The sequence below is a fragment of the Centroberyx affinis genome, unplaced genomic scaffold, assembly GCF_046629955.1.
Source record: "Centroberyx affinis isolate AG114_WGS23_722 - 3 ecotype Tasmania unplaced genomic scaffold, CSIRO-AGI_Caff_v1 ptg003742l_1, whole genome shotgun sequence".
Taxonomy (NCBI): Eukaryota; Metazoa; Chordata; class Actinopteri; order Beryciformes; family Berycidae; genus Centroberyx; species Centroberyx affinis.
Window position 1 is genome coordinate 152,699 of NW_027281620.1, and position 12,354 is coordinate 165,052.

The 12,354-nt window shown below is 37.9% G+C and overlaps 2 protein-coding genes across 2 annotated transcripts; both read right to left on the reverse strand.

The window, feature by feature from the left end:
* Nucleotides 1–351: 351 nt before the first annotated feature.
* Nucleotides 352–1,957, reverse strand: LOC139662248 (odorant receptor 131-2-like). The gene is made up of 3 exons (XM_071540888.1): nucleotides 1,838–1,957; nucleotides 908–1,131; nucleotides 352–838 (listed from the first exon to the last, which is right to left on the reverse strand). The coding sequence occupies exons 1-3, from the start codon at nucleotides 1,955–1,957 to the stop codon at nucleotides 352–354; spliced, it is 831 nt and encodes a 276-aa protein (XP_071396989.1).
* Nucleotides 1,958–8,042: 6,085 nt separating this feature from the next.
* Nucleotides 8,043–9,631, reverse strand: LOC139662249 (odorant receptor 131-2-like). Its single transcript, XM_071540890.1, has 3 exons — nucleotides 9,479–9,631; nucleotides 8,625–8,843; nucleotides 8,043–8,546 (listed from the first exon to the last, which is right to left on the reverse strand). Exons 1-3 carry the CDS (start codon nucleotides 9,629–9,631, stop codon nucleotides 8,043–8,045), a joined length of 876 nt encoding a protein of 291 aa, XP_071396991.1.
* Nucleotides 9,632–12,354: the final 2,723 nt, after the last annotated feature.

The window sequence follows — 12,354 nt, forward strand, 5'->3', positions numbered from 1 at the left end:
TACTAGTTTACTTGCTCGCCTCATCGATTCCGCCATTATGAGAATTTTTTTCAGGAATGGGAGGGGGAGAGCGCCACTTTACACATCATGGGAGGAGACAAGCTAGTTTAAAAAAAAAAATGAAAAGCTACTGAATGGGTCGGGAGGAGCTTCAAGTCGGGCTGGGTTTTGACAAAAAGGTTTAGAAAAGAGGTGAAAACAGCAACACAGCTGGCCCACTTGTGTGGCTATTTTTTATATCATTACATTTCAAGGAAATCTCCACATAACACAGATTAATTTCAGGATTGGTTATAGGGTCTGAAATCGCTTATTGCAGCTTTAAGCATCAAACCCAAACACAGCATTATTTTACAAAGGCAGCTTCACTGTAGTCTGTGGCTGGAAACGAATGCACTCTTTACAGAAGAAATACTTCTTCAGGTACTTCCTGAAAGTGTTGTCTCGTAGGCCATAGACAATAGGGCTTATAAGCCGCGGCAGGATCTGAATAAAGACAGACAGGGTGAAGCGAATGACCAGTGACCCTTCTGGGAACAAGAGTGTCAGACCTTTGATCATCAGAGGGACCACATAGGTGAGCATACATAAGACCAGCTGAAAGCCATGGAGAAGGACAGTGTTCTTCGCTTTCTTTGCATCTGCAGCAGCTGCCTTTGCAGCAAAAAGGATCCTGAAGTATGTGTAGAACAGGGTGAGCCAAACTAGGACCAGAAACACTATGTATGTAAACTCTTTCTTCTTGATAAGATGAGGACTCTGGAAAACTTTGGAATGGAAGAACTCCAGGGGTTCTGTGGCCAGGAGGACGAAAACATCTGGTAGTATAGAAAGCGCACTTATCATCCAGATGAAAGCAATCACAATGTATGTTTTTTTGACTGTACAGATCTGGGCATGTCGGAGCGGGATGCAGATGGCAATATAGCACTCTATTGCCATTAAAGCTAGGTTAATAGGCATATTCACAGTGGCAAAAACAGCACACAGGAGCAACATGATACAGAAACTGACGCTGATGGTATACAAGATGTAGCTGATTACATGGAGCAGGCAAAAGAAGGTCAACAGGATCATATCGTTAATCACCAGATGGATGAACAGGATGTATCGGGGGTTCACTCTCAACATCTGGAGGGAAGGATAGAAGACAGAAAGAGAGCGGAATAGAATCATAAAAATGTGATGGCACATGGTACATGGCAGGAGTTGCGCCAGCAAAGTGGTATTTTTGTTGGATGTACACGTTTTTTTCTTGAGTCACACAAACAGAGCCCAGAGTCTCTATTTAGGTTTTGAACCCCTAAATATTTTTCTTCCATTCCTGAAGATTTTTTCCATAGAAACAAACATAGAATGAACAGAAAAAATTAAGGACTGAGTATAGTAGAACAGAATGAACTAGAGTACCAATGTATTGGTCAAGCCGACAGGTCAAAGAATTTATGTTAATCATATTTTTGGTAGCAGAGGTATGTCAAATTAAAACATTTTTTTTCCATTTCTACATTTGAGTGTTCTACATGCTAAATAGAGAAATAAGACAAATAAACTAGGAAAGTCAGGGGGAAGTAAAAACTGATGGCAGGCAGCATCCAAGAAGTGAAATTGTGAAATTTAAAGTTAAAACAAATGAAAACTTGCCTTACATATCAGATAATAAATATATGCAACTTAGAAGTATGTCATTAGTAATGACATTAGTTACAATTTTGTATCTGATTCATAAGTGCAGTGTTGCTGAAAGTAACAAATAATGTAAATAATTCAAGAAATCTCTTGCATTTCACTGGCTGCCTCCTTTACCTTTATAGATGAACAATCAGAATTGACAGACCTGGTGTTTTTTGAAAGTGTTGACCAGGGTGCCGTTGATGGAGTTGATGGAGATACAAAGAGCCACAACAATCACATTCTTTGCCACAGCTGTGCTGAATGTGTTGTGATACACAACCATTGTGAAATTACTGCCAGGTGGATCATTCATGTGTCTGATGCTAGCGTCCTCAAAACCTGTTAAATAAGAAACACAAGTATTTCACCTGGTTCTTCCATCTGTAGATTACATACTGAAGCTTGTGAAAAATGTAATCAATTGTGATTTTATTATCGTTCATTAAATGTTAGTTTCTTAAAACGTAAAAAAAACTATACATTAGACTTATATTACATGAACATGGCATTCACAGCCCACTTCAAATGCAAACTGAATTTAAATATAATATATAAAATAAAGATGAAATATAATATAATATACATAATACTAATTTCCATCAGTGTTTGTTACACATAGGCAAGGACGCAGATGCTGTCTGTATCAATGGATAAGAGGGCAGTTCACCTGGTAAAGAGAGAAGGTTGTGAGTGATGAAGTAGGAGATCTAGGTTACCTAAAGAAAAAGTTCACCCCAAAATGAAAATTCACTCATTATCTAACACATCAGTTCCCAGCTCAGTTGTTTTGGAGAAGGCTAACATGGCTGACAGGCTGCGCTAGCTAACTCTCTGTGTGTTATATGGACATGCAAACAGTGTTTCAACTGACATGTGGTTGAGGAGAAGAGTGAGTTTTTGGGTGAACTATTCCTTTTAATATGATTTTGTTTAAGTACTTGCACTGCAAATAGTGAGATGTGTAATTCAGAAAATGAAAAATGAACGGAAAATGAAAAATGATAGGTAAAATTAAATGGAAAAAGCAGCCTTCAAAGACCTGAGTATAATATTTACAATATTAATAAACTGGACTAAAGTGAAATTGTAAGTAAGTTATCTCTCTTGACATTTTCTGGCAGAATATCCAGCATCAAAACCACAGATAATGAACTCTATTATGACAAATGATTTCCAGAATGCATTTACAGTAACACAGGATGCTTTGTGTGTGTCTGTGTGAAAATACCTTTTCTTGAATAACAACTCTTAACAACGTCTCTGTTTTAAAAGGTTTCTACTGCAAGCTTGTGCGCTCTAAAAACCCTCATGTATTTATGTTGATGTTTTGCTAAATGTGTTTACCAAAAGTGTGTTTACTAAAAATAACTGTGCCATCAGATGTGATTTGTAATATTTTTTTATGTGTAAACCATCTTAAAACCATAGGAAACGTGAGAAATATGGAAATATGAGATCTGAGCTATAAATCTTGAAAAGCTGTCAATTCTTGCAAGTGGAAAATAATTAACTAAAAACAATTATTTATATAAAATTACCATTTCAATAGTTAAATAAAAAATAAACTATATTGCATATATCACATTCTTTGTTCTCAGATCTAAGATAAATGCAGTTAAGTGTGTGTGTGTCTATGTGAGTATGCTTGCACTCATGAATATGTGTCTTCACAATCTGAGATCTCTCTCAAAATCTCTCACATTAATTTTGAAAAGCATATCCTAAAACAGAGTGAAATATAAAAATATAAGTGAAATTTTATTTTCATTCATTATGTGGTCTCCTTGTTCTGAAGAAGACAGTTAAAGTTATTTCGAGAAAGAAGTCCTGTGGAAAGTTATTATTGCACACCACAACTGTGGACTGGCAATTTTATTGTTATTATTATTATTATTATTATTAATAATAATAATGATAATAATAATAATAATAATAACGTTTTTGATTCTTTTACTGTATTGTGTATCTGTGTGTTACTTGTCATTGCCTACTTTTTGTCTTTTTAAAAAAAATTTTTATACCTGCTTGCAAATCAATTTTGGGATTAAAATAAAGAACTCAAACTGAACTGAAGATTTTACTTATCTCCAATCGCACAGTCTGACATATAGTGAATGCAAAAGAGTTTCCGATTCACAGCTTCTTATTCAGGAGTTACGGGAAAATTAAAGGGGAATCACGATGTGGGGTTCATGATTCGATTCGGCCAGGATTCAATGTCATAAAAGTTAGATGAATACAAAGAATGATTGTATAACATTGCCATTATTTATTTGACAAAACTACAAATCTTTTTAGCAGTGTTTTGCTTGCAATGGTAGAAGAAGAAGAATAGTAGCCTAATCAGAATAAACTGAAAGAAATTTAATTCCGTTTGAGAGGGGTGGTATAGCCTAACCCTTTCATAATCCGGTCAATGGATAAAATTTTGCTATGTAAACACTCATTCAAGTCACTTTCTTTTGTTGGAATAGGCTGCACTTTTTATTAACACTGGGGTGCTTGGCCTTGACGTAGGCAGCATAGCCTGTTTTTAAATCAAGTGCTGACTCCGCCTAACAGGGCCTGTTTCGGCATACGCCGGTGACAATTACAAGTGTACCCAATCATTGTGGGTGCAAAACAAAACGTCTGTTTCTGACACTTTTGGAGTCGTATGTTGTGATAAAGCTGTTGCTTCATCAGAAAGAACAACATAAACAATAACGGTGCCAAGCGCCCGACGCAGGTCTATCTTTTAAAAATGTATGTCCATGTTAGATTCTATAGGCTATTTTGCGCATATCAGAAACTTTTATTGTGATTACATACTGTGGAGTATGTAAGCGCACACCATGCAATCCTTATTTAGCGTTCATGTAAACACTTGCAGGGGAATCTTCAATCAGAATGAAAATATGGCTATGTCTCTTGCATTTGATGGGATGTCTGGGCTCATCAGAGCTGCTGTAACTCTGTTGTTGCTCGAGATATCGATCCAGCATCTCATACGTACTGTTCCACCTGGTTGGAACATCCATAATGAGTTTGTGCTGTGGCAGCTGTAGCAGGGTCTGTTCGGAAGCCAACACCACAGTCGCTGTAGTGCTCCTCTGAAAGAACGCTGCCACTCAGGATAGGTACGTGACCAGGCTTGAAATTTCGTCATTTTAGGGGCAAGGCCATTTGGCCTTCGGTGTCACAAATTCTTTTTAGGGCACAAAGGCCACATGCCAGGGCACAAAGGCTATTGAGTGAAATAAGAGGATTTGGAGCCTCCAAATAATATCCTGTTAAGCCCGACGGACCTGGTACCGGGTCCACCCCCGTGGCATAGTTACGAAAAATCGCGATGGAAGATGGTCTATTAATAGAAGATATGAATGTTATACTGTTTTGAAAACATGGGGTCTTCAGCTTTCAGAATCCGTAAACCAATTGTATGTTGTCCAAACTATGTCTTATTACGAAGTATTTTAACAATAAAGTCCTACAAATATAAACTTTGTAAATATAAGAGCAAGTTGTGATCAAATGATCTGGGATAATTTTCTCGTCAGTCTACAATAACATGCTTGCTTGGTATCGCTGGAAACTAGAAATTCCGAGCTTTCCAATGACCCTAAACGCACCACGATTGGAACGATACAACGTCCACCATTTCCGGAGAAACATAGCTGTCAAACTTCACATTTTACAGTCAAACTGACAAAAATCTATGTTCTTGCCAAAATATTTCACCAAGGCTTATGTTATTTTCGCCAAAAACGGTAGATTTTAGTTACTAACGTTTCTACCGTAAGTTTGAGACTGTTTCTGACTCATATCGATCTTCTGGGGATTTTCACCAGCCATTTCAGTCCAGACAGACTGGAGCTCTATGGTGGGAGCTCTGGCTCTTCATCGCCATCTGGTGGCTGTATTGAAGTAAGCTACTAACGTATTAAGTATTAACGTTAAGTGGTATTAAAAACAGAGGTTTGATTCAGTTAAGCACTAAAGTCAGCTATCTATCAATAACTAGCTAGCTTGCTTACCTGCATATAGTCCTTCTCAGTTGCACTCCCGTTTTTTTGATATTCCGAAATGAATTCAGTGTAGCCTGCTAGTGGCTTTGATGCGATGTGACGCTGGCGCGCGCATGCATGCAGCCAATCCAAGCTACAAGGACTGCTGCAGTTCTAAGAGACCACTGATGCTTGTAAAGCAACCTCAAGATTTTGACAGTAGCAGGGTACAAAAGCCATGGTGGCCGTAGGGGCATACGGGCATCACGGCCAGAGCAAGGGGCAACGTGGCCGCCGTGAAATTCCTACCCTGTAACGTGACGCCAGCGCCATACATGGAGGAACTGTGTATGTGTAGCCGACGGAAGCAGTTCTGTATGACGGTGACATCACAGACCAATCCTTGGGCTGATGCCTACGACGTCTCTGGTGCAGGGGAATACAGTTAACACGCATCAGGTCTTTATTCTTTTGCTACTGTGGGTTGAATCTCTGGGGGATAGCTTCAATGTAGTGGAGCTTCATTTAATGGAGAGTAACTGGTAGCTTAGCTCACTACATTTTCCAAGTTTTGGGCAAGTAGCTTGCCCAACACTTTTTATGTTGGGCAAGCTATATCCCAATCATATTCAGGTCCAGTGGTGTAGCAGTTATGACAAAGATAGAAATGTTGATCTTTAATTTTAGTGTCCCCATTAAGCCAGTGTAATTCTTTTCTAAATGCCAGAACACAGCACCAAAATGCATCATCTCTCCAAGTATTGTTAAAATCAGACCAATCTTAGATATCCCCACCTGGGGGATCACATTTGACCGACAAATAGACGGACAGACACAGCCCGATCCATAGTCCCTAACCCCCGACTATTTATTATCAATCCTTTGCTTCAAATTCTCTCAAGCCCTAACAATCCATTGTTATCTGATGTACTGAAATGGGGAACAGGGTCCCAGACTGCAGTCTAAGGACTGCAGGAGCAGATTAAAGTACACATATTACATGCCAGTTGTTGGAATTTGAGCTGTTTAAGTTCGTCAACACAAAGGAGATCAAGAGCATGTAAACGGGGTTCAAATTCCACACCTATCTGGGTAGAGCGAAGAGTGAATAGGGGAGAATTTGAGAGAGAGAAAGGCATGAATAGATTTGAAATGTCTGAAATCACCTTTGGTATTCATTAATTTTCCACTTTATTTCTCCCTTTCTTTTGCACAAGAACAAACAGAAAAAGCAGATTTCAGACCTGGGGCCTCATTTATCAAAGCCATAGACTGCAAAAAAAAGATGGACGTAGTGAGTGTGAAGTCACCCATTGGTTTCTGAAGAGCCATTTTCAAGGCTGGAGATTGTGTTTACAGTCGCCGCCATGTTGACATATTTTGGAGCCAGAGCAGCAGAAGTTGGGTTGTGGTCCCATTGACTTGCATGGAGTTGGACCGGGTTTGGAGTCTTTTTGGGGCCGGTCCCTAGCGGACGTTTGAGGAATTGCCGCTGCTGCCTCTTCCATATTGGCTTCAAAATTCACCTGTAGTTTTTTTCACCTGTAGGCTGCTTGATCAAAGCATGCGTAGAACAAGTTCTAAATGTATGCATAAGAACTGCTAGCACGAGTATGCACAGTAATCACGTAAACAAAAATGATAACCCATTAAACCCACTAAACCCATTGTCCGCATCATAGGAATACGATTTCACTGTGAGCCTAAATGGCCCATCTGTGTGTATTTAACACACAGTATCTTAATTGGCAATCATTCAATAAAATATACTCACATGGCAGACAATTTAGTGGTATTTTACGCGCTATATTTATTAGGAATGGGATTAGTGTCCTTTTCCAGCTATTAGAGCACTGGCATTAATGCTATGTGCTTGCTTAATAAATTTCTCCTTTGGATTGTCATTTCAAGTTTTTCCTAATGTCTGCTCATTTGTTGTACATCCTAGTAGAACTATTTTACCCACAATGATATTTTTCTACCACCAGGAGTTTGTGCATACACATGGTCAGGACTAGGTGTAAATTTACATATTCTCACATACATATTGATAATTCAAATTCTATGCTTAGAAACGTGCAAATGCAAAACTGCTTACGTACGGATGATAAATGAGGCCCCTGCTCTTCCTCACCCTGGCCATCTAGATTGTTATTGGTGCTATTCAACTAGTTAGTGAGCAAACAGGATGTACCTTGTTAATTGTAAGCAAAAGAAATTGCATAGACACTATTATTATTATTATTATTATTATAGTGTCTATGTAAAATGCAGATTTCAGACTTGGGCCCTCTAGTAAAATGTTTTTACTTAAGCTTTATCTCTAAGTATGAAACAACACAAGCATAAAATAGCAGGAGCATCAAATTCAAAAACAGGACATTACGTAGGCCTCTTCAGAGTTGTCTTTGGATTCGTCTTAATGCACATTTTACAGAACAGATACCTTTTCAGGTACTTACAGAAAGTTTTGTCGCGTAGACCATAAATAACTGGACTGATGAGCCGGGGCAGGATCTGAATAAGGATATAGATAGTGAAGCGAATGGCCAGTACCCCTGTTGGAAACAAGTACGTCACACCTTTGATTACAAGATGGCACACGTAGGTGAGCATACACAACAACAGCTGAAAGCCATGGAGAAGGACAGTGTTCCTGGCTTTCTTAGCGTCTGCAGCAGCTGCCTTTGCAGCGAAAAGGATCTTGAAGTAAGTGTAGAACAGAGTGAGCCAAATTAGGACCAGACACACTATGTAGGAGACATCTCTCTTCTCAGTGAGATAGGGGTTCCTGAAAATGGCTTCCCTAAGGCAGAAAACTCTGGAACGGAAGAACTCCAGGGGTTCTGTGACCAGGGTGACAAAGAGGTCTGGTAGGACAGAAAGTGCGCTCAGAACCCATATCAGACAAATCACAGCATATGTTTTCTGGACTGTCCAGATCTGAGCGTGGTGGAGAGGGAAGCATATGGCAATGTAACACTCTACTGCCATAACAGCTAGTGTCAGGGGGGTGTTTAGATTGGCAAATATAGCCAACATTAGCAAGAATATACAGAGAGAGACATTGATGGTGAACAAGATGTAGCTCAGGACTTGAATTAGGCCAGACAGGGTCAGCAGGATCATATCATTTATCACCAGATGGATGAACAAGATGTAGCGAGGCTTCATTTTGAAGATCTGTAGGGACGGACAGGATAGGTTGGGAAGTGAGAGGAATAGAATAGAGTAGAAGAGAACAGCATAGAATGGAAAAGTATTGAATAGAAAAATATTATAATAGAGTTAGAGATTCAATTTAAAAGCAGTTCCTACACAGGTCTGGAAATGTTTGGAAAAAGAATTAGGTAATTTCCATTGAGAACTTTTTTACACATAATATTTGGGAAAGTATGGAAAAATATTGTTCTGCCTTTTTAGACCCTCCAGTCATTTCACATATTATGACATTTGTCGGGAAGAAAAATCTCCAACTACTGGGCGATGGCGTAGCTAATTGGCACTAGGAAATATTACTATCCCCATAAATCATATTGAACACTGATCAAAACCTTAAAATAAATCAAGAAATGACAGTATGGGAAAAGTATGGCATTTTGAAATTGAAACAGCATGAGAACCCTGTAAAAGATCTTGGAAAGGAGATGGAATATAAAAAAAGACTGGACAGATTTTAATCTACAGGTCAATCTGCTGTTTTTATGTTGCTTACTACTAAGGGGATGAAGTGAAGTTTGTTACACAAAATATGTCATACATTTCCATCCCTTCTTTCCCTATATCTATCAGGGAGGATTTCTAGACAGATTTCAGACCTGATGTTTGTTGAATGTATGGATCAGGGTACCATTGACATAGTTGATGGAGATGCAGAGAGCCACAGTAATCACATTCTTGATTATAGCTGTGCTTATGGTGTCCCGATACACAACTGTTGTGGAATTACTGCCAACATTTGAAAGGTTCATGTGTCAGATGTCAGCGTCGTCCAAACCTGTTCCATAAGAGACATCTGTGGGTTACAGGGGCATCAGTTTACCAAACCCTAAGGCCAAAGTCCCTGCATCTGATATATTTTGCCCCCATAACTTCCAAATGACTGACAAGAAATAGTTATTTGGTCAGTGTGATTAATTATGTGATGCACAGGATATCACTAAATTATCTTGCTCAGATGCATGATCTTTGCTTTCCATTATAGTGATAAAAACTACAAGATCAAATATATCCAATTGACACCGTTGCACTACTGTTTAACATTTACGAAGAACATGTTGATTTGTATACTTGTTTTATATCAGTATGCTGTTCAATGCTAACTTTCAATTTAAGAAAAATAAAAAAACAATCCACAATAAATTAACTTGCATATTAATCCTGTGATGATATATGATTTCTGTGATCACACATTGTTCCTAATACAGGACCACGTTTAAATATGTTGCTATTATTATTTTACTTACTTACTTACTACTTCCTTATTTCTGTATCCTCTAGAAACAGATATGCATTTGTATAGATATTTTAACATACGTAGGTGATGCGTTCATCAGTGAATAAATTGTTAATCTGTTTAGCCAAACATCCAAATAGTATTCTGAGCACACATATCATTTGCATTTTCATTAAGTTAACAAGACTGAAATGACTCTCTACAGTATGCCAAAGATTCAAAACTTGTAAACGATAAATCAAGCACTATTTTAACTTAGAATATTATTAGATTATTTCAGTTTAGAACATCAGTGGCTTCTAGGCTACTTCACTGTAAAGAATGAGCCATTCATAAAAGCTATGCAAGAAGCAATTAATGTCATTTTTTCCTTTCAGTAAAGAACACACCACTATCATAAAACTGATGCCTTATACATGCCGGACAGTAGTAGTAGTAGTAATAATAATAATAATAGTAATAATAATAATAATGATAAATCACAGCTGCAGTAAATGTGTATATATGTATTTCACATAGGCCATTCTTTTTTGTTACATCAATACCAAATGAAGTCAAATGCAGTAATAACAATACAGAGACAATAGGTACTTACCTAAGGTAATGCGTTTAAATAAGACAACCAACCAGACATAATATAAGTCAGATATCTTTGAGATTCGTTTTTATATAGTAGGTTGATACAAAAGTGGGATTAATAATTGTCTAGGGTGGTGTGTGTGTGTGTGTGTGTGCGTGTGCGTGTGCGTGTGCGTGTGTGTGTGTGTGTGAGAGAGAGAGAGAGAGAGAGAGAGAGAAGTGTGTTCATGTGTAGTTGTGGGTGGATATCTGCTTCGAGCTGTATGAGTTGTTTGCCAACATTTAATTCTGAAGCTGCTATGAAATGATGTACAAGGAAATTTTTGGGCATTATCTGTAAATTGAAAAAAACATATTTTGGCCAAGATGGAACCATGTTAAATTAGCAGTATTAAGCCTAATATTTTTCTAATCTAGACCTTTCTTCAGGTCTGTGTATGTTTTTTTTACACTTTGTGTGAAGCAGCTACATGTTATATTTTTTTCTTGAACAGTAATTATGTTGACATATTCATTTATTTATTTGCTTTTCCAACCAAAACTGGACTTGCATAACTCCACCGTGTTTTGCTTCTTGTAGCACCCAATAATGTAATAATTTCCTGAAAATGTAATAACGCCTGAAAATGTAATAAAATTTTCACTTAACTTGATCGAAAATGTAATAAAACCCAATAATGTAATAACTTGACCAATAATGTCATAAAATGTCCTGACTGATAACATTTTTAGCGATAATGTAATACCTTTCAGGTGGGTCATTTTTCTAAACTGATGATGTTCATTTTCAGTCCAGAGTTCTACATTTTGTGTTTTAAGAATTTAAGAATGTTATATACGTACATTGGATTTGAAATGAAAGAATGACTATTGGGTTAAAGTGCAGACTTTGAGCACCATACAGCCATATGCACATGGGCAGAAACTCAGGGACATGCAACTACATCCTGGTCTTATTGAGTGGGTGATGGACTACCTCCTTGGGAGACCATTCCAGGTCAGATAAGCTTCTGAGCAGCACTGGGGACCCCAGGTAACTGTTCCCTAAACTCCCCGCCTTTAAAACTAGAAAATCCGTGATTGGATCCCCCCATCATAATCCGTGTGGGTACAATTGAGTAAAAGTAAAAAAGTTTCTACTCTTTACAAATCTTCTGATGGTGTCTAATCTAAGATCCACTCTGGTCTAATGGACGATCCTTGCACAACGACCAATCAGCATGGGTATGGGCGGGTTCATTTCCCATTGATAGGGATTTCAGTTTAATGCATCTTTGCCTGATAACAACGTACCACTTGCCATCTGTTGTAAATTTCAAATTCTACATAAAGCCTAGAGTTTACATTTCCAATCATGAAATATAAAAATAAACATAAAATGTTATTGCAATATCAGTCAGGACATCTTATTACATTATTGGTCAAGTTATTACATTATTGGGTTTTATTACATTTTCAATCAAGTTAAGTGTGACCGGGCCCAGTAGAAATAGGAAATTGTCCTGTACCACCTATGGCCTAGGACGTACAGACCCAACCAAATACTTGGGCTTTACCACAATGTTAGATTTGAAAGGTTAGAGACAGAGCGGGAGACGTGCATTCGGTACACACAAAATGTTTATTTAATTTGCTGTAGGAAAAGAGAAAAACTGCTGC

What these genes read in the sequence shown, in the direction of transcription:
- LOC139662248 (XM_071540888.1), bottom strand. Translation starts at nt 1,957, where the DNA reads ATGGTTGTGTATCACAACACATTCAGCACAGCTGTGGCAAAGAATGTG. An exon ending in ACACTTTCAAAAAACACCAG is followed by an intron (nt 1,132 to 1,837) that starts GTCTGTCAATTC and finishes CCTTCCCTCCAG; the next exon opens with ATGTTGAGAGTGAACCCCCG. An exon ending in TATATTGCCATCTGCATCCC is followed by an intron (nt 839 to 907) that starts GCTCCGACATGC and finishes CTGGATGATAAG; the next exon opens with TGCGCTTTCTATACTACCAG.
- LOC139662249 (XM_071540890.1), bottom strand. Translation starts at nt 9,631, where the DNA reads ATGAACCTTTCAAATGTTGGCAGTAATTCCACAACAGTTGTGTATCGG. An exon ending in ATACATTCAACAAACATCAG is followed by an intron (nt 8,844 to 9,478) that starts GTCTGAAATCTG and finishes CCGTCCCTACAG; the next exon opens with ATCTTCAAAATGAAGCCTCG. An exon ending in AGTGTTACATTGCCATATGC is followed by an intron (nt 8,547 to 8,624) that starts TTCCCTCTCCAC and finishes GTTCTGAGCGCA; the next exon opens with CTTTCTGTCCTACCAGACCT.